At 33.8% G+C, this 25,173-nt stretch overlaps 2 protein-coding genes across 2 annotated transcripts; one reads left to right on the forward strand and one right to left on the reverse strand.

The window, feature by feature from the left end:
- The first annotated feature begins 7,355 nt into the window (after positions 1-7,355).
- Positions 7,356-9,344, forward strand: LOC133781791 (probable cysteine protease RD19B). The gene is made up of 4 exons (XM_062220869.1): positions 7,356-7,868; positions 7,950-8,069; positions 8,413-8,659; positions 8,760-9,344. The coding sequence occupies exons 1-4, from the start codon at positions 7,410-7,412 to the stop codon at positions 9,026-9,028; spliced, it is 1,095 nt and encodes a 364-aa protein (XP_062076853.1). The 5' UTR covers positions 7,356-7,409; the 3' UTR covers positions 9,029-9,344.
- Positions 9,345-13,009: 3,665 nt separating this feature from the next.
- Positions 13,010-22,023, reverse strand: LOC133781792 (V-type proton ATPase subunit a3-like). The gene is made up of 18 exons (XM_062220870.1): positions 21,735-22,023; positions 20,794-20,838; positions 19,689-19,808; positions 19,493-19,600; positions 19,064-19,171; positions 18,800-18,973; positions 18,321-18,458; positions 17,219-17,326; positions 17,001-17,108; positions 16,726-16,874; positions 15,575-15,728; positions 14,968-15,128; positions 14,660-14,866; positions 14,275-14,458; positions 14,088-14,171; positions 13,806-14,002; positions 13,662-13,721; positions 13,010-13,552 (listed from the first exon to the last, which is right to left on the reverse strand). The coding sequence occupies exons 1-18, from the start codon at positions 21,876-21,878 to the stop codon at positions 13,348-13,350; spliced, it is 2,454 nt and encodes an 817-aa protein (XP_062076854.1). The 5' UTR covers positions 21,879-22,023; the 3' UTR covers positions 13,010-13,347.
- Positions 22,024-25,173: the final 3,150 nt, after the last annotated feature.

The raw sequence follows: 25,173 nt of genomic DNA on the forward strand, positions 1-25,173 counted from the left end.
TTCTTAGAGTTGTATCAAGGATGTCCAACCAGCATTGAAGATCAAAATCAAACTTAAAAAAGTTGTGCAAACACCAAATTTTTTTATTCTAGTAGATTGTATTGGATTGAGGATTAATATTGTAAATATAATTGAAAATAAGTGACATCTTAATTACAATGTATGAATCATAATTATATCATGTAATTAATTTTTTTTTTTAAATTGTCTACATTATATTATATTTTATATTAAGGGAGACAAAGAAGGCAGAGGATCCTACATCGGTATGGATATGCCATATTTTGTCAGCACAAAATAATCATAAGTCACTACTCCAATCTTGCCTTTGAGACATTTTCCCGGGAAAGTTTATTGTCCTCCATTAAAAGCCTTGAAATTTGGGTTAAGATATTTCATTTTCAAAGAAAAATAGCCAATAATTAATAAACTATTCTGACCTCATAAATGGACCTATGCTTGTTCTTGTTTTTGTTCTCTTATTTAATTTTCTATATTTGTTTCTTCCACAAAACCTCATAAATGATACTTGCCCCTATTTTACGGAGTAAAGCACATTATTTTACTTGATGGAAACGTAGTGCATTTTTGCCTAATGGCTTGGCAAATACTTTTGTAATCATACTTTTTTGGTATCTTTTTTGTTGCAAAAGTAAGATGGGTTGTCTAGTACAAAAAAAATTGTTAGTCAACATTGATATACCATTATTGTGCTGCCAACATTGAAGATGAAAATCACACTTAAAAAAGTTAAGCAATTGCCACATTCTCGGTTCCACATTGAAATATATCGAGTAGGCAGAGGATGTAAGGTGAGGTTGAATGCTACGGCAAGTGGTGAACCTCATCACTCATGTACTCAAAACTTACATAAGTTTGGGCCCATCAACATAATGACAAGTGGTGAGGTGGATGTTAGGGGTGTACACGGGTCGCATTTTCATGTTTCGGGTGTATCGGGTTCGGGTTTTGCGGGTTTCGGGTTTTGCGGGTTTCGGGTGGATAAAAATGGTACCGAAACCGATCCGAAAAATTCGGGTTTTTGTGAGGTTTTGGGTTTCGGGTTTGTTCGGGTCGGGTTTCGAGTTTGATTTTGGGTTGGGCTGGGCCTATTAGGTTTTGGGTCGAAAAGCCAAATTTTGCAAAAATACCATTTTTTTACACTTTTTTTCAACAATACTATTTTTTTTTTCAGATTTTGGGTTTGATTTCTGGTTGGGCTGGGACTATTGGGTTTTGGGCCGAAAAGCCAAATTTTATAAAAATACTTTTTTTTTCTTTCAAAAATACCATTTTTTACACTTTTTTTCAAAAATACCATTTTTTCGGATTTCGGGTTTGAACCCGAACCCGAGTTTAAAAAATTTTAAACCTGAACCCGACCCGACTTTTGTCAGGTTCGGGTCGAATTTAACCCGAATTCAACGGGTTTCCCAAAAAATGGGTTTTCGGGTTGCGGGTTTTTTTGGTCAAATGTTCACCCCTAGTGGACGTAAGGTGAGGTTGAATGTCATTATAATGACAAACTCATGCACCCCAAACTTACATAAGTTTTGGCTCATCAAGAAGTGCACCTGATCGTCACGCGGAGACTTCACCTTCCTCAAAAGCAGTGTGTGCACTAATGCCCTAGAGAACGAAAATGCAAGGGTTGTGAGAATGGTCCAAAAATAGACTCATTCACCCTCCCCAGCAATACATGCTCCTCGAACATTTTCTTCAATTTAGTTAACCTCCTGGAACCCTTATAGGTCATACGACCGACATCATGATCATCTATGGGGATCTCAAGTGGTGGGATACATTTGTATGACATTTGCAAAATATCCAAAAGAGAGAGAGAGAGAGAGAGAGAGAGAGAGAGAGAGAGAGAGAGAGAGAGAGAGAGAGAGAGAGAGAGAGAGTTAGTTAAATTTACAAACAAAAAAAAAAAACTCAGTATGTTGTCATCGAAATGTCAACAAATTACAATCGATTTGGCATCGAAGCAAACAACAAAAATCAACATATACAAGTATCCATCGAAACAACATCGAAATACCATCGAAACTAATTTTACAAATCAAAAAATAGACTATCGATATGTCATCGTAGTTGCATCGATATACATTTAACAAATAACAACTGAACTAAGTCACCATCGAATCAACATTGAAATTGCATCGATTATATACAAAATAAAATCAACAAACAATGTATTGATATGCCATCGTATTAGCATCAATTATACATCAAATATCTTTCAAACAGATAATATAAAAAAGTCGTCGACATTGCATTGACATAGCATCGATGCATCACCATTTAAATTAATGGGATCGAACAACCATCGAAATAGCATCGAATTTATTAGATTTATCAAAAGAACACTAAAACCAAGAAAGCATTGAAATACCATCGAACTAGAATCGAAATTGCATCGATGAACATTTAACAAATAACAACTAATACTAAAAAACCATCGAATCAACATCGAAATTTCATCGATTTTATACAAAATGAAAACTGAAAACTATGCAAGCATCGAAATAGTATCGATATAGCATCGTTGTACTATCGCCTTTATTTAATGATCCATCAAAAATTCATCAATTGAGCATCGATGCCACAACATCGATTATTCAAAAATATATGCATGCACTGGATGTCATCGAATTACCATCAATTAAGCATCGAAAGAACATTGACCGACCAAAATTTTGCAGAATTTAAACTCAATCTTCCAAAACAATGCACATAGAATCAAACCCACTTCAAGCTATATTTTTGCCAAATAAAGATTAAAATCCTTGATTAGTGCCCAAATATTCATATTTATTGATTTTAATAGTCAAAATAAATTAAGTTTTAATTAATATTTTCATGAAATTAATATGATTTAATTTATAAATGAAAATATTTATTTTTAATTTAATTTGTTTTATTTTGTAGGATTTAATTGGTATTTTTGACACTTAAAAACACAGAAAAAGAAAGAATCAAAATTGAAAAAAAAAAAATGACTTGAAATTGGGGCATTTTTTAAGAGAGTTGGCCCAGAAACAGGCCCAAAAGAGCCCAGGCCCGCCTATGTTCTGCTCCACCTCCAGCTGCCAAGTGGCGTTCTCATAGCACGCCACGTGTCCCTGCCAACCTTAAATTCCCTTCAGCCATGCACCCAAGCAGCAACTCCAACGACTAACACATCCGAAGAAGCTTCACTCCAAGTGAACCAGCTGGCCTAATCCTAAGAAGGCCCAATACCTTCAGCTCCTTTTCTTTCAGCAAGCCAACGTGACCAGCCCAATTTTCTTCTCAGCAACATCACACGCCCCTCATCATTCCGTGTCCAATCCAGCAAGCTTCTCCCAAGCTCCCAGCGGCCCAAAGGCAGCGCCCAAGCCCACTTCGGCCCAAAGAGCCCAGCTGCCCAACAGCTCAGCAGCCTGCCTACGTGTCACGTTTTCATTGGCCGGGAATGGGTCAAAACCCATAACTGCCACCAGCCACCTTCAACCCATATTTTGTGGGTATTGGGCTTTGCAAAATCGCTATTTTGAGCTTTAAAGCTCATGTTTTTGTGGTATTTGAAAAAAAAAAAAATGACCATACACCAAAATAGCTAGGTTAATATTAATAATAAGATTTAATTTTTCAAAATCATATTTTATTATTAATATTTCAGATTTATTTTGTAAACCTCATTTTGTTGTTTAATTTCTTTTTAGTCATTTTCTCCCTCTATAAATAGGGACTCCTTCTTCACACTTAGTATGTAATTTTTAGAGTAAAGAAACTATAGCAAAATTTCTACTAACTTTCTTCTTAGAATTTTGTGAGAATCATGAGCATAATGTCATAATCTTCCTAGGAAGGTTAGGGATTATTCCATATGCTAGTGATGTTATTTTGCTACTTTGATTTACTATGTTCTTAATGTAAAATCTTTGAGTTATTTATGTTCTTTCATCTCCATCTTTATTTTGTTATTTTTATTTACTTATGCTAATAGTATATAGGATTAGTCATGCTCTTTCTATGTAATTCTAATTAATAAAAGTAATATTGATACCTAATTTTATGTATAATCTTCTATTGCATTATTGTTTTTGAGTATTTTGTCATTTTTAGATTTTTCATAAGATTAACATTGTGCTTTTAAAGTAAAAAACTTTATAACTCAAATGAACTTTTGTTAGAAAAGAATATGGACTTTAATGTTAGATTTTCCAAGTAAATGTTGAGATGTGAACTATTTACTTGTGTATTTTTGTAAATCAAGTAACCAAGTAACTAAACAAGCATATGGATGATTCTTGAAACCTTTCATTTTCTCAAACTCTTGATTACATCTTACCATTATTTCACTTATCTCATTTTATCACTTTATCAAAAAGACAATACCAAAATCTCAAACTTCTTTTCATTTACAATTTTATTTATTTCCTGTTACTAACTTTTTGTGTTATTTTCTACTAATCTTTTGATTTTAGGTTACCTCTTTATGGATCGACCGTCCGATCTTTCTACAACTACTGCTTAGTAATAGTCATATTTTGGGCGTTAAACAATCCTACATTAGGATTAAAATCAAACTCATTTCATCGATTTTATACATTACGATTCAAATTAAAAAAAAAAATGAGTTTGTCATTTCCGTTGACGAAGAAGATGGTGGCAACAGTGGCGTGTTGGCTCTGACGATGAGAGAGAGAAAGAGAGAGTTTTGTCTGAGAGAGAAATGAGAGATATTTCGGACTGAGAGAGGAGGGAGTGTTTGAATGCCAGGTATGGAGCCCACATTATTAGATGAGTTGGCCTGATACTCGTTATATTCTAAGATCGAAAACATGAACCGACCTGCAAATCTGGTTTGAAATCCTTTTGATTTTAGAAAGAGACACTCTCTTCTGCTACCCCGTATATCAATAATTTGACTACACCACTACTTGCTAACCAAGGTGAAGGGTTCAAATCTAACATTTTACATATTATACAACTAACTATATACATATGAATATATTATATATGTTGTCTACGTAATTATTAGGTGGTATTGCTAATCCCTTATGTTTGTGGTGTTATTCATGTACCATCTCATTGTAAAGAGGTTTGATGTTCCTTCCTTTTAGAGTTGTATCAAGGATGTCCAACCAGCATTGAAGATCAAAATTAAACTTAAAAAAGTTATGCAATCACCAAAAAAATATATATATATTTCTAATAGATTGTATTGAATTGAGGATTAATATTGTAAATATAATTGAAAATAAGTGACATCTTAATTCCAATGTATGCATCAAGTTATAACATGTAATTAATTATTATTTTTAAAAATCGTCTACATTATATTATATTTTATACTAAGGTAGACAAAGAAGGCAAAGAACGCTATATATCGGTATGGATATGCATTATTTTGTCAGCACAAAATAATTAAAATCAACTCCAAATTTCCTTTAAGACATTTTCCCGGGAAAGTTCATTGGCCTCCATTGAAAGCATTGAAATTTGGGGTTAAGATATTCCATTTTCAAAGAAAAATAACCAATAATTAATAAACTATACAAAAATATGTGTTAAATGTTCTGACCTCATAAATGGACCTCTTCTCGTTCTTGTTTTTGTTCTCTTATTTAATTTTCTATATTTGTTTCTTCCACAACACCTCATAAGGTTAAGACAAAAAAAAAGTTAGGATTTCTACTTATTTTTTAAAGTTATTTTGCATTCTAGGTTAGTTTTAATAATTTTTTACAAAATGACATCTCATAATTTAGACAGTTAGACGAAAATTTAAATAGCTGGTCGAAAATTTTAGACAACTAGTCAAATTTTAGACAAAGATCATTTTGTAAAAAATTATCAGCCAGAATGCAAAAACACTTAAAAAAAAATAGTCTATTTTCACCAATTTCTCAAAAAGTTAATTCTATGATAATGACAATTATAAATTATTAATGACAAATTTTTAAAGACTAACTAGGATGGACTACATTGTCATCATAACTAAATAAATTATAATTTATCAATGATAATTTAGATTATCTGCAATAAATAATGCCAATGTTTTTGCCAAATTTGAGTATAAATTTAATATTAAATTTTTTGCCCCATCTAACTTTATTTCATATTTGCTTCGATTACAACAACATCGAGTTTTGGAAATCTACACTCTAGCTCTATCCACATTTTCTTCTTTTATATTAACTAAATAAAGAGGTATAAAGTCCACATTCAATTAATTGAATTAATTTATTATAAGGATGACATTTTCAATTCACATTCTCACTTACCAAACCAAGCTACTTAGAACTAAAATATTCAAATTAGAGTTAAGTATAACTATATATATTAACAATTTTAGGTTCAAATTTAACACAATAATCATCCTTAAATATAGAATTAAAAATATTTCCTTATTATTTTATGTTAAAAATTAATTAAAGTAATTTATATGATGATACAAATACAAAAGAGTATTACTACAAGGTATTATAGCGTCTAACATTACTTGATAAATATTGATTATACATATTTTATTTTAAATTAGAATATATAAAATCAGATATTAAATTAGTTCATCGAATAAAGTAATTTAAGTACAATTCTGCATAACAAGTCTTAATGCACAATTTATATAATAAAAAAAATGTCAAATAAAACCAATTTAGATATTTGGAGTTATTTGTCTGTAAATTGTACCACTTACCTTAATTAATCCATAAAATTATACATTTTTTACAATTAAGAATTTAACAATTAGATCCTTTTCTAACAAAAATTAAACTATTATCATGGCTGCTGGTTTAATATGTATAATTCAATTTAAGAAATTAATAATTTGAGAACTTCTTGATTAAATTAAAATATTTACCTACCATTCTTTTTATCTTTATTTTTAAAAGGGAATTTAAGTTTTAACTACCATTCTATAAATATCTATTTTCAGAAGATGCTCCTCTAAAATAGGCGGCCCAATCTTATCGTGACTGATTTTTTGCTTTTTTTATTTTTATTTATTTTTTAAAAAATAATAATAATAAAGAAAAAACGAAATAAACGAGTCACAATCACGAAACCCAACAAAAAAGCAACCAAACCAACTACCTACTATTCAACTCAAGTACTCAATCTTTGCCACTTGTCAACTTTCTATTCGTTCCTTTTACTAACCCCATTCCCTAAGCAAATACCATAATTATCCACTACAACAAGGTACAAAATACTACCGAACCCAAACCATCGAAATTCATCGTATCATCGATCTGATAAAATCGACGGTTGAGATTCGTTTTATATATGAAACCGACCGTAGAGGATTATATTGACGGTAACCCAACCCAGTGGCTTATTCCACCAATAAAAAGGGTCACGCCTGAGGACCTTCATAGGGCCCCAAACACCTTTCTCTCTCTGAAATCTTGGTAATGGCGAAACGTTTCTCTCTCTTGGTAGTTTTTTTCTCTCTCCTCGCCGTCTACGTCACGGCGGAGGTTCTTTCCGGCGAAGATGGTGATGCTCTGATCAGGCAGGTGGTGGACGACAACGGCGAGGTTCGGCTCGGTGCCGATCACCATTTCTCGCTCTTCAAGACCAAATTTGGAAAGTCCTACGCTTCTCAGGAGGAGCACGATTACAGGTTCGAGGTTTTCAAGGCTAACCTCCGCCGTGCTAGGCGCCACCAGAGGCTTGACCCCTCAGCCAACCATGGTGTGACTCGCTTCTCCGACCTAACTCCGGCTGAGTTTCGCCGTACCTTCCTTGGCCTCAGGAGCCACCTTAGACTCCCCTCTGACGCTAATACGGCTCCGATTCTTCCCACTAAAGATCTCCCCGAGGATTTTGATTGGAGAGATCGTGGTGCCGTTACCCCAGTCAAGAATCAGGTATTTTTTCTTACCATATATATTTTTATATATAAGCATATATTATACTCTTTTGTAATTTTTTTTTTTTTTGGATTTTAGGGTTCTTGCGGATCATGCTGGAGTTTCAGTACGACTGGTGCCTTGGAAGGTGCTAACTTCCTCTCCACCGGAGAGCTTGTTAGCCTTAGCGAGCAACAGCTTGTGGATTGTGATCACGAGGTTTGATCTTTTTTGTTTCTTTTTCACTTTTAACCTTTTCTTTTCTTAGCTTAAAATGGAGTTTTTTTTTTTTGGGATTTTATTATCACAATCAGGATATACTCAATTGGAAAGTGACTAATTTTCCAAACTTTTTGTCGTTTCATTAGAATTTAATAGCATTATTATTAGGTTATTTTAGCTTGAAAGCGACTTAAAAAGAGAGAGTTTGGACTTTGGATTGTAACATTATTATTAGGTTAACATTATGATTCTATGCTAAACCCAATTAGGGATTAGGATTTGATAGATAATTTGGATGTGTTTTTATTTATAGATTTGTATTTTCTCTCTATTTATACAGTGTGATCCAGAAGAGAAAGGGTCATGCGACTCAGGGTGCAATGGTGGGCTAATGAACAGTGCCTTTGAGTACACACTCAAAGCCGGTGGACTAATGAAAGAGAAAGACTATCCCTACACAGGCACCGACCGAGGAACCTGCAAGTTCGACAAGAAGAAGATTGCAGCATCAGTGGCCAACTTCAGTGTTGTCTCCCTCGACGAGGATCAAATCGCTGCTAACTTGGTTAAGAACGGTCCTCTTGCAGGTAAAGAAATAAAATCTCTTTCACTGCTCAAAAGGGTTTGTTTGTTTTACTGATTAGACTAATGACCAATGGTTTATTCTTAATTGGCTATGATTTGCAGTGGCCATCAACGCAGTGTTCATGCAAACATACGTAGGTGGGGTGTCATGCCCATACATATGCTCAAAGAGACTTGATCATGGTGTGTTGTTGGTGGGTTATGGTGCATCTGCGTATGCTCCTTCTAGGTTGAAGAACAAGCCATATTGGATTATAAAGAACTCGTGGGGAGAGAATTGGGGTGAGAAAGGGTTCTACAAGATATGCAGAGGCCGAAATGTGTGTGGTGTGGACTCTATGGTTTCGACTGTTGCTGCTGTTCACACTTAAGGGGGAGACCTTATATATTTAGCTCCTCATGGCTATGGGGAGGAGGACCCAATTGTCTGTAAATATCTGTGTTTTTTTTAAAAACATAGGCAAGGCCATGTATTGTGATTTTTCAGCTTTTTTATGTTTTATGATTTAAAAAAGACCGAAGAAAATCCTTTCTATGTCATTTTCATTTATGTGAACGAACATAAACTGATGTTGCTTTTACTCTCACAATTGCAAGTTGGAACGTGCAAGTAATTGTGGCAACTTTGTGGTGTAATGTAAGAAAAGAAAGATTATGATATGTCTAACCATTTGTGGAAATTGTGTATTGGTTGTGTCGTTCCATTTTCACTTTGTTTTTTATTCTTTTTTAAGTAGATTTTTTATAAAAATAAAAAAAATCTGATTTCAAATTTTCTTTTAGAAATAGTTCTATCACATCGAATTCCAATCTTCGCATATGCAAGTTTGTATTCAATTTGTTTCTCTAATTTGGTTTGGGCAAATCGTAACTAATTTATTCTTTTATATTTTTTAATATAATTACATCCAATCTTGCTTTTCATTTCAAACAAGGTCAAATTTATTTATTAGTTTAATTTTCTAATTATTTATGAAATTATATGAGAATATATACATGTTATTTTGTATATTAATGTACTTATAAATAAATAATTAATTAACAAGAACTAGAAAACAAATCTGATAAGGGCCTTTCTTACCACATGAAGTTGAGGTCATTCATTCTATTCCTTTGTCTATTCGGCCCATATGGGAAGCTTGTTCTGATTGTTTGTCATTTTTGCTTGATTATTCCATTAATCTTCAACAGTCAAACTTGGAGTTTTTTCTGGTTTTAGTTTGGATAATTTGGTATAGCAGAAACCAAGTAATCCATGAGGAGATTTTACTGCTTGATGATATGATTGTTAACTGGTTTATGGATTACTTACACAAATACCAAGAAGCTAATAAAGCAGGAGAGGGTGGCAGTTTCACTGGCCCAGCAAGATACTAAATGGGGGAGTTCCTCCGGATGGTTATATCAAAATTAACACTGATGTTGCCTTGGACAAACACAACAACAGGGTCGGACTTGGGGCTGTTCCGAGAGACCATTTGGGGAATGTGGCAGCTTCTTCAAGCTTCCCAATCATGGCTATCAAGTTGTGGCTCGAAGGCTTGGAATTCTCGTCATTATTGAGTCTGATTGCATCAATGCTATTAGATTACTTGGGCAGAACTTTATAGAGAATTTATAACAAATGGGCCAAATTAAGTGGATTTGAAGCTCAATGTGCCCATTTTAAAAATGGTAGAAAAATTGCATTTTAGATAATTAATTTATTAAATTACCCCTTCTATATTATTTCTATCATATTTCTCAGCAAAACAATGGGAATGAGAGTGATAATACCAAAAAAAATTTCAGCAAAAAAAAAATAATAACGAAAAAGAGAGGGAGAAGTCGACTGTTTCCTTCTGTGGTCGCCGGCAATTGAATCTCAATCTACTTTCCTCCATTCTTTCCAGTAAAGAATAATATTTGGTTAACTTTCACTTGTTTCATATTTCCCTCTCCATCTTTACAACATTTTCCATTTTCTAATCTTTACAACATTTTCCATTTTCTTTTCGGTGTTTTGAAACAAAAATTAGACTATATTTGCTTTCTTTAGGCCATCATCCAATATTTCGGATCATTCTTCCATTTTTCCACAAATCTAGAGGTATTTCTCTTCCTTTTCATTATTTTTTGTTTTTCTTTTTTATTAGTATACATATTTTCCAGTGTAAATGGTTTAGAGACTATTTGTAATATTATATAAACTGAAGTGTTCTTGCTAAATTAATTGCTCAAATATATATAACTTAATTAGTGATATTATATAAATTGAAATGAATATTTATTTCTCTTCCTTATATACTGAATTGATAATTCACATTCATGCGATCTTATATAAATTGCTTATTATATATATACTGAATTGCTTGGATTGTTGATATATGTCTCCCAAACTTTGTTGATGTAGCGATCACATATGGCATCCATTGTTGTGCACCTTGTGTTATTATGTCTAAAAAATTTACACAAATAATAGAACACAATATCTATGTGCTGAAAGAACAATAAATTAATATTATTAAATGCATCTATTAAGATAGATGCATGGAAGAAAACATGACAAATATACCATTCTTTAAAAAACATATACAAGAAAATAAAAAGGAACAAGACAAATATATCATTCATCAAAAGACATACAAAAAAAAGAGCACAAGTAAAATATACCATCTTTCAAAATACATATACCAGAAAATAAAAAGAGCACAAGAAAAATATACAATTATTCAAAATACATATACTAGAAAATACATATACCATTATTCAAAATACATATATCATTATTTAAAATACATGTACCAGAAAATAAAAAGATCACAAGACAAGTATATCATCCTTCAAAATACATATACTAGAAAATACATATACCATAAAATAAAAAGAGCACAAGAAAAATATATCATTATTCAAAATACATATATTATTATTTAAAATACATATACCATTATTTAAAATACATATACCAGAAAATAAAAAGATCACAAGACAAATATATCATCCTTCAAAATACATATACCAAAAAATAAAACGATCGCAAGACAAATATACTATCCTTCAAAATACATATACTAGAAAATATATATACCAGAAAATAAAAAGATCACAAGACAAATATATCATCCTTCAAAATACATATACTAGAAAATACATATACCATTATTCAAAATATATAAATCATTATTCAAAATACATGTACTAGAAAATAAAAAGATCACAAGACAAATATAACATTCTTCAAAATACATATAGTAGAAAATACATATATGATTATTCAAAATACATATACCATTATTCAAAATACATATACCAGAAAATAAAAAGATCACGAGACAAATATATAATCTTTCAAAATACACACCAAAAAATAAAAAAGAGAATAAGATAAATATATCATTATTGAAAATACATATACCAAAAAAATACAAAAGAACAAGACAAATATAACATTATTCAAAGTACATGTACCAGAAAACAAAAAAGAGCACAAGATAAATATACTATTATTCAAAAAATTATAGAAAATCTCTGTTTGATAATTTTTTGAAGGTATTCAATCTTTCTGGAATTATGTCACAAGAAGAATATCATGAAGTAATCAAGCATGCCTAAAACCAAGCAATCAGATCAAAGAGATAAAGAAAATGCCAAATAGCTCAACTAATGGTCAACGAAGAAAATCTGAAGAAAATAATAAATGAAGAGATAAAGAGATATTGTGAGAGAGAACTTACAGAGAGCTTAGATAATTCAACAAAGATGGAGGTGAGCTGTTTAGCTTCAGTCTTCGACAATGGCTACGTGAGAGCTTAGCTTTATTTTCGGCGATGATGGTGGTTGGAGCAGAGATTCAACCATAAGACATAGGAGAGGAGATGAAAGGTGTAAATTAGGGTTTACTGTATTAATTTGTTGAAATGGGAAGGGCACATATGGAATTTTACTGTATTAATTTGTTGAAATTGGCCATTTATTGATTATTTTTTAAAAAGAGACATTTATCTAAATAATGCCTGATTTGGGGGCTAATTTGCTTGTTAGCCCTATTGAATTTGTACAAATTTATTACGAAGTATAGAAATAGGGCTAACAAGCAAATTAGCCCCCAAATCAAACATTATTTGTATTGTCTTAGAGAGATCAATTGTGTAGCTCATGCTCTTGTTAAAATGGCCTTCTCTATGGCCCATGAACATGCTTGGTGGCATGGGTTTCCCAGCTCTCTCGTTAGTTTGCTTATGGCTGATTTATAGCCTTTTCAATTAAATATACCGTTCAAAAAAAAAAAAAAAAAATCAACACCACATTGTGTAAAATATTTTTTGAGAGATAAAAAAGAAAGGAAATTAATAAAATTGAGTGCATGAGAATGTTAATAATGTAAATATTATTTATATAAATAGTTGGATGGATAATTTATTGATACAATACGGCCAAATAACGCTACCACATATCATCAAAGCCACAGGCCTAAGAACTGCTTATTCCTTTTTCAATAATAAATAAACAAGCAAAAGGGAGTGGGGAGTAAAAGCTCCTATAATCTTCTTTCCTCCCCCAACAATTTGAATAATTCAATTACGACCCCCAATTGCCTAACTTAACTCATCAAATTACAAATCAAAGAATCAAATCCATTGCCTATCCACACGCAAAATCCACCTCAGTAGTGTACTTTTAAGATATTTATACCATTTTCAATTCTCTATCAATCATCTTCCTCCTCAGTCACTAAGAATGAGAAGGGCTGGAACTTGTAACCGTCTCCTTCGTAAAACTTGTTTTGGAACTCGACCCAGTGAAGACGCAATGCGTGTAGGAAAGCGCTCAGAGTTTCCATCACTAGCAGAACCCCGACTGTTGCGAAGATGAACACCACGATCCCCACTGCAAGGATGATGACATTGTTGAACCTGTGTATGATATTCAAGAAAAAGAAAAATTATAACATGTATATGACGATGCTCGTATAAGTAAATATAAATTTGGAAAGGAAAGAAAAATAATGGAAGATCTACTTACCCCCAAGCAAGAAGCAGAACCTTGTCGTAGAAGACACTTGACAACTCCGAGTGAGCGAGACTGAAAAAAAGGGGAAAAGGCAAAGTTAATAGACTATGATTGGCATAAAAATATTACTGATAATAAAGTTCATACGAGACTAACCTCAGTGCCCATAGACGAAGGTATGAAGCGGTGTTTGAGACAGCACCAAGGACAAACTCTATGGTGTGTATAAGTTGGTGGACAAAAACTTCACTGAACTCAAACTCCCCGTGGCCACCATGGGAACCATTGGCTGACTCTACTTGCAAGCTCTCCTCTGTGGTCTCGAGTAAGGCGTAGGATTCACCTTGGTGCCTCTGCAGTGACAAGAACCGGGAGTTATAGAAATAAAATGAAAGAGAAGTGTTATGGTAGAAATTAAAAAGAGATTCTAGGACGTACGGCTTCGTGTTGCTTCTTCAAGAGAAAAGGCTTCGGAATAAGCATCCAAGGTACAGCAACAAGAGCCAGAAACAATAGCACGAGCTATAAGAAAAGACATGGAAAGGGAGTTATTAGTCTCAAATTGTTTTTTTTTTCTCAAATATATATATCCAAGTGCAAATTAGGTGTGCAAGACCAATAATACCTGTACTAGTTTCTGCCCAGGAAAGAGCTGATTTTCACCTAAATCATCTGTAGGACTCAGGAACATGTATATCATTACATGGTATAAATCAGCTTGTGAACCAGTGCACCACTTCATAACGATGAGAACAGAGAGATAGCCAAAAAGACTGTTTAAAAATATCAGCTGGGGAAGAAATTGGAACCTGTAATGTTGGTCAGCTACAATCAGTTCGAGATGACCATGGAATGAACAATTAATATTTGCATATGCAAATCATACTTTTACAGTACATATTAGTACATATTAGCACCTCTTGATTTTACAGTTTCGGAAACATATTGATCACTATGACTGACGAGATGTTTGAATTCTAAAAGCAAAACTTCAGAGTAAGATGGCTTACCAAACGTTGATACTATTCTTAAAGTACAGGGCATTAAAATAGCTTATTATGATTCCAAGGTTCATTTGAGTCACCCCAATGAGAATGGACATCTTCATCTTCAAAGAGTTGAGAAATGGCAGCTCACTGCGGGTACCGTGCCATACAGGATCAAGCCCAAATGGATAAGTAGGGCGCACTTTGATCAAACCCTCTGTAGTAGAATCTCTATAAAAGAAGCATACACAAAAACAATTAGGGTATAAAGGGAAAGAGAGGGATCGTATGTGGAGGTAAACAGTATAATGCACAAACTTCAAAAAATATACCTGCAAGAAAGATCACGGCAAGCATATGCCGAGCGACCAAACAGTTCCAATGGGACAGAGAAGAACTCATTGTAAATCAAACCTGTGTAGATCGAGAAAACTGACATCATCAAAATGACATATCGACCACCAAAGGTCATCTCCGTGATGTCTCCAAGCTTCTGTAAACCCATAATTATATTTTTATTAGATTCCAGCAAAGAAAAAGTGATGTTATCAATATGAAAAAAGTCGTGAACTTGCATAATAACAAATTACAGCAACATCATCATCCTAGTCCAGAACAATGTCAAGGCATGACTTTAATGAGAAAAATGGATGTGAAAATTATTAAGCTACAGTAACCAGTGATGAGGTAAAAGATTTCCACACATTCTATCCAAAAAAATTAAAATATGCAATTAAGAGAATTTTTTATACTGACAATCAAGTTGAAATAAAGTATCATGCAGTGAATGGCGTATATAATAAGCACTTTATTTCCATTTTTTCTTTTGGATAGGGTATTAACATGATACACTAAAAATAAACATGATCCAGGATTAATCTACCCTGCTGTTGTTTAAATTCCTATAAAATAGCCAATTAAAAAGCACAAAATTATTACCTGGGTAGAAAGTTTCTTTTCCCTGACTATAAAATACAGTGTTGCCAATAACAAACATATTCCATGGCCCCAATCACCAAACATGACCGCGAAAAGAAACGGAAATGTAACAATTGTATATACACCAGGATTTGCTTCTTGGTACTTTGCCACCCTGCGAAGACATAAAATAATGATGTTCAAGCAATCAGGTGATTTAGACAAAATATAAATGAGAGCAACAAGGAATCTTTCAAGTCATAGCACTTTAGAAGTTTGGAAGACAGAAAAACAAATATAATGAAAAGTTGACCAGAATACTATATTTTTTTAAAACATTCCAATAAACCTAAAATTATTATTTCTATGCATGCATGTGCATGCGCCTGGACATCATAAGAGCAGACAATTAATAGTTCACCACGTTGTCACAGGTAAATAATTTTTTGCTAAAGTCAAGACTACAAGAAAAATGGCTTGCATTTACATACAATCTTTACACATCCTACTCCAGAATAGTTCTTTCTCAAATCTTTCGAACTAAAAAAAAAGTGATTAATGAAAATGTGATAGCTAGCATGAAGAAATTTAGTAGTTTTGGATCTTATGTCCTATAATTTGGTCATTTAAGAGAAAAATCAACCCAGCTTTTTTATTTTCAAATTCTGGTTTCCTTAATTTTAAAATCTAAAATATAAATATATAAAAATTGAGGAATTAATTATTTTTTTTTAAAAAAAACAGCTTAGTTTTATACCATATTACCCTAGAACAGACTATATAGTTACATATACTTATATACGTACATAAGTATAGATGGGGTTGCAACACAAGCTAAATACAGGCTACTTTTATTAAATCAAAGCAACAAAAGTAGGCCATATTTTAGCCAGCTTTCCCAATATGTTCTCCTATTCAGGATTCCTCTTGTTAAAATAAGCCCCAAGACAACATGACTAGAGTAAGTAGTTAGTGGTCAACTGCAGAACTTCCATGAATTATCATCCATAACGTCCCAGGTATAAGCAAATCAGAAACATTTTAAAGGAAGTTTCAATAAAAAAATGTAGCGATTGATTAGTCACGTTTATTTATTTTGCTAATGTGGGGTTTATATGCACATCCAACTAATAAAGAAGAAAAATGCTGTCAATGTTCAGAGCAAAACTGACCCGTATGCATCAACAATTTCCTGAAAAGCAGTAGTGAACTTGTTTGTGCGAAAATAAGTTGGAGGTGACTCTTTTGTATGCAAAACCTGGAAAATAGCTCCGACTTGTGAGTTGGAGTCATAAGCACCCCGCTGTAACGCATCTTGGATCTGCAATTATCAACTCCAAGTGATATGAATTCAAAATATATATTTCACTTGTACCATCACAGCTAAGAACTATACTTCATGTTTGCTGTGTTAAAATCACAAAAGCAGCAGGAAAAAGAATATTACCTGCTTTGTTGCAAATATTGGACTCCACCCCTCTGCCACAAGACATTTTTTTGTTACATCAAGGCTAAGCATGTTTAGAGTGTGATATATGGATTTATCCTTCCTCACCTTCACAAATTTAAGAATCACCATTAAACAGGTAAGCATAGTAGCAACATAGCCAAAAACCAAATTTATGATCAAATTGGTGTCTATAAAAGAAAGAATTTTTAACAGACCACAAGGTTCCACCGCTCAAATTGATCTCCAATAGTCTGTAATAAATTGCCACGATGCAGCAGTCCAGCATCAATAGTAGTCTTCAGCTCTGAGAGTCTTGCTGAAACCTGGAATTTGAGAAAATGACTACGAGGAAAAAGAGAGATAAAAGGCACATTGCAGGAAAGAGAACATGTGATATTGACAAAGGCAAACAGTGATGAAATAATTAAAAACAAGGCTGGAAGGAAAAATAATTGCAGGAAATATGATCTAAAGCTTAATCCTACTGTTGCATCAGGATAAATCTCATAAACGCTTTTCACTGTAAAGAAACATAAAATACTATAAACTACGCTTTTAACAATTCAATTGAGGCTAGACTACAAACAGTAAATAAAGTTTATATAATCTGGAAACTATAACAGTTGCTATGCAGGTGCTTAGGAGTGACTCGAACCTCAGACTTTGTGGGAGCAAACCATATATTTGACCATTTGACCTACCTCTCTTGAGTCCAATTATTTAACCTGAACTTTGTAGCTAATATCAAATCAAATTCTACTAGGATGAGACCTTTATAGCTATTACTGTCACGCATGATGTTTCTAATTAAAATAATCTCATACTTTTGATGCTCGACGCCTATTAATATTTACCTAACTCATTCATTTCGAACCAACATAATAGGGCATTCTCTGCAAAAGCAATGCATCAACTCGTGTAGAAGTCTTCTAAGCCAGAGAACAACAACAATTATTTAGTTTTATAGAAAATGAAAACCTTAGTCAACATCTTATGCTTGAAAGTAGAAAATTCTGACAAATTCAACTGGCATAGAGTTCACCATATTCAGTTAACATTGCTTGATGTATACTAAGCACATCCCAAATACAAAATTTGCAGACCAAGCATGATATGACCGCCCTTAATGAGTATGTGCTACATCGCACTAATCAAAGATAAATGCGCCCACATCAAACTAAGACAAGACTAACAAAGAAGCAAGAACTAGAATCACCAAGGCTTAGATAAGAAAATGAAGAAACTCATGTCAAGAAAGAGATCTACGTTCCAACAATATGATAACAACTAATGCAAACAAGCAAGCAGCACCCCTACCTCATTGATGGATTGAACTTGTCTGCCCAGGTCCTCAGTAAAAGGATAACGATTTGCACCAAATGCTTCACATATTTTAAGAATTTTGTTCTTTGCTCTTTCTCCAGAGTAGAAAACCAGAAAAACATTTTTCTCAACCTGCGCATTAACAATCACATGTCAGAGAAAAATGAGGCATGCAACAAAGAAAATTAAAATTATAACCAAACAATAAGCACAATATTTACTTTTGCTCAAGTATGGCAGTTAACAAATGGACAGGAAAATTTTCAAAACAAAAGTAAAAAATTAATTGAACAGTACAAATAAACTGTCACGGATATAAATAATTGTGAATTCTGTTAATAATTTTATGAACCTAAGTGAGAAAGAGAGAAAGGGGGAAGGGGGGACTTAAATACTTTGAGTTATGATTGCACTTCAATTATTTCTCATATTTTCACAATTTAAGTTTTTCTATTGAAAAAAATGTCAGTTACCTTTTCTCCTGAAATGGGATCAGTAACAGGATGCTCCAATGTGGCCTGCTTCAGAAAAAGATTACCCCTAGTAGCACGAAATAATATCCTCTCAAATGCCATTGACTTTTCCCTAGGAACAAGGCCAGTGAGATACCCCAACTTCACTTGCTTGGATGAATCAGTTGATACTTCCTAGATGAACAGCCAAATAGAAACAATTATTTAATTTTGAAAGATTGTTGTCAATACAACTTTAAATAAAATCAAAGTTGGCCCTCGTACTTGGTCTAATAATAGAGGGGTTTCCAGCAAATCGTCTGCTTGACGTGATTCAGATTCTCTCTGCAACTCCAGGGCACTGCTATGAGCTGAGTGAAAAAAATCAGCTGCCTGAAAAGCAGAATATAATTAAGTTTGATACCATGTTATTACTTCATCTCAGTTTAAGTTATCATTTATCTTGAAAATGCATCTATCCATTTTATTATCAATTCACAAACATCATATATCTTTAAATGTCAACTTGGGAATAAGAAAGGGGCACTATCCATTCCTCTAAATTAACGGTTTCCCATTAGTGTAAGAATCAGCACTAGGAATTAACAAAAGCATGGGTGCATCAAATAATAAAAATATTCCCATCTCATGATATTTCACGAGGAAGAGCTGCAATTGAACTTTACAAATAAAGAATGCAAAAGAAGATTGTACCTTCTGCAGGACAAGTTTATACTCTGCAAGTTCATTATAAGAACGTTGCAACTTCTCGCTATTTGCATTCATTTCAATCAGCTCTGACTCAAGTTCACCAAGTTTAACCTAGCATGAACATAAACACGGCAATTAAACAACAATAAGAGAAAAATACAGGAGATAAAGTAATAGTTGTCTTGAACTCATAGTCTACCTCTAGGTCATCCAAATTGATTTCAGCTCGAGTTGTAGGTGTCTTTGGAGAGAACCCTGCCTTCGACATCTGATCCTTGAAGAACCGTAGTTTGCGTGCCAACTCTCCACATCTTTTTATCTTTATTGGAAAAGTAATATTAAATACAATAACAAAAAAATAATAATTTGAAAGATAGAAATTAAGTAGTATATTAACACACATGATCAAAACCATGTATTTTATTTTAACAATTCAAGATATGGACAATCAGAATATGGCTATATTATGTACATATTCTGGTCTCATTTTCTACATTAAAGCGACCTAAGAGGCTAGCTAGTTGATACTTGATATCAGTCTCCCTGAATTGGCCAAGCCTCGGTAATAGATTATCACAGAAAAATAAATAAATAAATAAAAACTATTTAACCTGAGCACATAATAGCAAGGAAAGCTTTCTGCATTTATAAAGGTGTAATTGAGCATTTTCCATACTATAATAACAAACAAGTTATATCTGCAGCGGGAGGGGTAGGGAGAAACAGCAGGTGGTACAACCAGCACATCTAGTACAATAGTGCATTCAACAATAATAGACTAGCATACATAAAATAGCATAATCTCAGCTGTAAGATACATGAGATGAGAGAACATCAGAATAAAAAATAATAAATAAAATTACTTCAAAAACCCAAGAAAACCTAGAATGATGTCCTTGTACTTCTTTAAGCTTAGTCCAAAAATACACTAGGTAACATAAGTTACCATGACTAAATACTTGTCCTAAACTGAGTGGAGTTGATCCTTCAAATACCAGCATTGAATGTGCTAATTATAATTAACTGGGTAAATAAAATCCAAAGAAGTAAAAACAAAAAACCAAACTTAAGCCCTAGAAAACCCTTAAACCCATCACCACCGATGAATATCTATCTATTTGTTATATGTTGAAGATTTAACAGAATTGTAAATTTTTGCAAATTTATTAATCTAGATTCTATTGTGAGTTGTTTACTTCCATTATTGATATTAAAAAACATCCACTTGAGATAATCAGGTAATAATAAAATTAAGATCTGCAATGCAATAATTCTAAAACTAAAAATACAGAACATAAAATCACCTGAGTGGCATAAGTTCTCTGAAATGGGCTCTTATCTGAATTGAGCTGCAACAAAATATAGTGATAAAAAAAATACAAGGAGTGAGAAACTGGAGAACGTTCAAGGCTACATATCATAGTAATTCAATTAAGAAGAAACATAGAGAGGCTGTAGAGCATGTCAATTTACTACATTAATCTGGTATTTCTTATTCATTCTCATCATCTCCTTAAGCTCTAAATTTCCACTTTTTTTTAATGAAATAATAAATTTAGTGTCTTTTCCTTCAGCAGCAGTTCCAAACAAGTATTGGTTGGTAATCAAAAGATATAAGTACCACTTCTCCCCTTCCTTACGATTTCATTCAACCCAACTTAGGCATGAATGGTAAGATAAAGAAGTAAAATTTTCCTAAATACAAGTAATATGCCACTTCAAATAGTGTAATTCATCGATTCACAAAAAAACTACAACTGACTAATGGCAAACCGAAAAAGCTAGCTCCTTCCACATTCATACAGTCATATTCTAAACCATCACTGCTAGCAGAGCCAAAGATGCAACATACCCCAAATCTAACAATTCAAAACTTGCAACACCTAACGAGCCCAATATCTAATCGCAGCAGCATTTGATTTGAAATCCGCAACAAGATCATATCAATCCACGATCTACGGAAGCAAATTCAATCAAAACAAATTCTCAACTAGGTCCCCCCAAATTGAACCCCTTCACTCAATCCATCAATCAAAAACCACATTATCGATCAATCCACACCACAAAAAGGCTCAGCTAAAACCCTAATTTCAAAAACCACACCACGAATCCTAAAATAAAAACCGATCGCGATTCCGAAACCTCCGAACCTAATGCCAGCAGAACAAGCAAAAAAAAAATCCATAATTGAGAAGGGACAAGTAAGGAGGGTTTTCGGAAAGGGGATTGAGGAGAAGGAACATACGTCTTTGAACTGGAGAAGACCGAGGTCGCCGAGGTAGGAGACGGTGAGGTGAGCGGACTCGATAGGGATGATGAGTTGAACGAGTTGCATCGGCTCGGACCTGAACAGATCCATCGGGGGACAACAGCCTCCTCCTTCAGCCATTGTTAGGCTCTGTGTGTGTGTCTCTCTCTCTCTGTACTCGGATTTTCTCTCTCTAGAAAGACAGAGAGATGAACAAATGGGTGTGATGAGAGAAGTGAATGAGAGTTTTGGCGTTTGGGGTAATCAGTCGCCACAATCCACAAGCTTCTCTCCACGTCCTTCTCTCTCTTTCATTATTTTTAATATTAATATATTTATATTTCTATATAATATTACTGCGGTGCTGCTGTGATCTGTTTGGATGATTTGTTTGTATTTGCACTAACGTATCAAAACACTATTGTGGGAAATTTCCCCATTATTCGTTTTTATCTTATCTTTTTTCACTTTTTTTTTTATTTAACCAAAAGTAAAAGGAGGTATCAAAATTAGGGAGGATTATATGGTAGGCACTTTAAAAAGAGTAACCGTTAGGGTTATTTTGTATTTTCTACGAGTGAATAGCTTTTAGTATTATTTTTTTTATCACCGTGTATATTATAGTTATTTATAGTATCATGTACATTTTCAGAAAATTTTGAATAATTTACGGTATCGAAAACTGGGTTCAAACATACTATTTTTTACGCGCGTAAAAAAGTAGTCACGCATACAACAATCTGTTTTTAAACTAATTTTTGGTAGTGTAAATTATTTGGAATATTTTGAAAATTTGCAGAATGCTCTAAATAACTACAATATATACGGTCATAAAAAAAATCATGCTGAAAAATATTCACACGTCGATAACATAAAAAAATCTCACCGATAAAGTTCTTTTTTAAGCTCCTACTGTAGAAATTTCCCAAAAGTTCTTAGAGCATCTCCAATGCAAACTACCCCAACATTGCCTAAAATGTCTAAATCAACTAAAAAATTTAAAAGATTGTTTAAAACTATTGAAATCGTTTATAATTGAAATTTGAGCTAAATGGCATAAAAATACACTACAACAAAATATGTGTTTTATGACTTTATTTGGGAGACATTGAAAGTCTACAATGTCTCCCATATGGGGAGACGTTGTAGGTGGAGTCATTGTAAATGTATATCTCATGTCTCCCGATGGGAGAGGTGAGAGACATCCTACGTCTCCCAGTGGGAGAGGTTGAAAGGCGTCCAAAAACGTGGACTTTCAACCTCTCCCACTAGGTGACGTGAGAAGTCTCTCACCTCTCCTAGTGGGAGACATTGAAAGTCTCAATGTATTAAAGTATTATATATATTATGTCTCTATATGGGAGACGTTGTATCTTTTTTTTTCATTTTAAATTATTTCCAATTAATTAAATATACACGGTTTATAATACCCAGATTTCTTTTATAAATTGATGATATTAGATATTAAATATACGGATGATATTATATCTTTTTTCATATATTGTTATTTATAATGAAATTGAATCAATTAATTTAATATTCATTTTGTTTTCCTGAATCATTACAAAGTAATTTCATTATCACATTATAAAATCAATATAAAAATTGATCATAATCAAATTTATTATTGATACACTCAAGAATACAATACAATCTCAAATCTGAAAAATGCATAAAATACAAATACCAAAACTAACATACATACCCTAAAATCCATTTCAAAAAGAAAAAAAATCACTAAACATTGTTCAAATCTAAAACCTATATCTCAAATAAACTCTGAAACACAAAAATCAAATATGGGGACAAAAGCTCCATCATTTGAAGGTCTTTTAAACTCCATTGGCACCCAAATTTGCCCGGAAAAAAAATCAAAGAATGAAAAAGAAAAATAGACCATCAACCCTCGCTGCCGACTTCGGCGTGCCCAGCCCATCCTTGCACCATCGTTGTCGCACCCATCGTCACTGGAACTCAATCTTTGCCGCTATCTACATATGAACAAAGAGAAAGTGAGAGGAATATAGAGATGGAGAGGAAGAAACTGAAGAGGCTTGAGAGAAAAAAGAGAAAGAAATGAGGGAGGTGGGAAGGGGCGGCTGGGAAAAAATGAGAGAAAGAGATAGTGAGAGTTGTAGGGTTTGTTTATTTGTTTTACACTATTTGTGATTTATTTTTAATATAAAAAGACAGAAAATAACAAATAACCGTATAAGAGAGAGTGTGTGTTGTGCTATATAGCTGGCTTTTTAAAATAAATAAATGTTTTAATTAATGTTATTTAGTTATTGGTAGAAACGTGGGAGAAAGAAATATATGCACTGACCATTTTTCTTATACATCCAACGTCTCCCACTGGGAGATATGCCACGTGTCTCACGTCTCCCAGTGGGAGACGTTGGATGTCTCGCTTATACATCCAACGTCTCCCATTGGGAGACGTGGGACACGTGGCACGTCTCCCAGTGGGAGACGTTAGATATCCTCCTTATACATCTAACGTCTCCCAATGGGAGTCATGCCACGTGTCTTACGTCTCCTAGTGGGAGACGTTGGATGTCCCCCTGCCCACGTATCCAGCCTATTTTCAACGTCTTTGTTGACGCGGTTCTTCGCCAACAGGTAATTAAGAGAAGAAGAGAAAGGGATTAGTGCTGAATATAGAACCGTCGCAGATATAGAATCTTAGAGAATGAACTAGGTGACTCAAGACACGTTTTTAAGTGGTTCGAAGGTTAAAATCCTTCTACTCCACTAGTCAATATTATTGATATATTCTGGGTATTTGGTTACAGAGCATATATCTATTCAGAGACTATTTTTCCCAACCCTTACCAGGTTCTCCATATTTATAGGAGAAGGCACCTGGAAGTTGGTAAGGAGGTCATCCCGTGACCTTATTATTTGTCATATCAACTCTGTGACATTCATGATTAATTCCTAAACCTGACACATAAGTATGGTCAAATCAATAGGTAAGGAGATAATGGGCTGCACGACCCAACCCAGCCGTGGATATCTGAACACGCACGTTCCTGCTGCGTCCGAGAAGTCAGGGAGATATCGGACACGTGATGTCAGATATATGCACATTTATCTTGCGTGTGTTGACTTTACAGAGGGTCAGAGCTCCATACATAGCTCGTGCCACGTGCTGCTCCCCTGACCCGACCTTCGGCCTTCGGATTCCTTCCCCCAGTCCTGGGCAACCTTGGCGAGTCCTTAGGGATTGCTCGAGCTAAGAAGGTACGACCTCGAAACGGGAGCTCCGGTCTTGGGGATGTTAGTGGGCTAATCGTGATTAGTCCGTAGCTCGGCCTGCTAAGCAGCCCGTGGGAAAACCAGGGCGTACATCTGCTCCCCAAGCTCCTGCTCGTGGTACATGACGTCGTATATAAGACCACAGTAGGGGCTTTTAGACTTCCCCATAAACTCT

This window comes from Humulus lupulus, chromosome 6, assembly GCF_963169125.1.
Source record: "Humulus lupulus chromosome 6, drHumLupu1.1, whole genome shotgun sequence".
In the NCBI taxonomy this organism is placed as follows: Eukaryota; Viridiplantae; Streptophyta; class Magnoliopsida; order Rosales; family Cannabaceae; genus Humulus; species Humulus lupulus.

Excerpts from the sequence above, each read along its gene's own strand:
- LOC133781791 (XM_062220869.1), top strand. The coding sequence starts at position 7,410 with ATGGCGAAACGTTTCTCTCTCTTGGTAGTTTTTTTCTCTCTCCTCGCC. Across the intron at positions 8,070-8,412 it reads TTGTGGATTGTGATCACGAG|TGTGATCCAGAAGAGAAAGG; the intron begins GTTTGATCTTTT and ends CTATTTATACAG. Across the intron at positions 8,660-8,759 it reads TAAGAACGGTCCTCTTGCAG|TGGCCATCAACGCAGTGTTC; the intron begins GTAAAGAAATAA and ends TATGATTTGCAG.
- LOC133781792 (XM_062220870.1), bottom strand. The coding sequence starts at position 21,878 with ATGGCTGAAGGAGGAGGCTGTTGTCCCCCGATGGATCTGTTCAGGTCC. Across the intron at positions 19,809-20,793 it reads AGAGAACTTATGCCACTCAG|ATAAAAAGATGTGGAGAGTT; the intron begins GTGATTTTATGT and ends TTTCCAATAAAG. Across the intron at positions 14,459-14,659 it reads AAGAATAGTATCAACGTTTG|GTTCCAATTTCTTCCCCAGC; the intron begins GTAAGCCATCTT and ends CCAACATTACAG.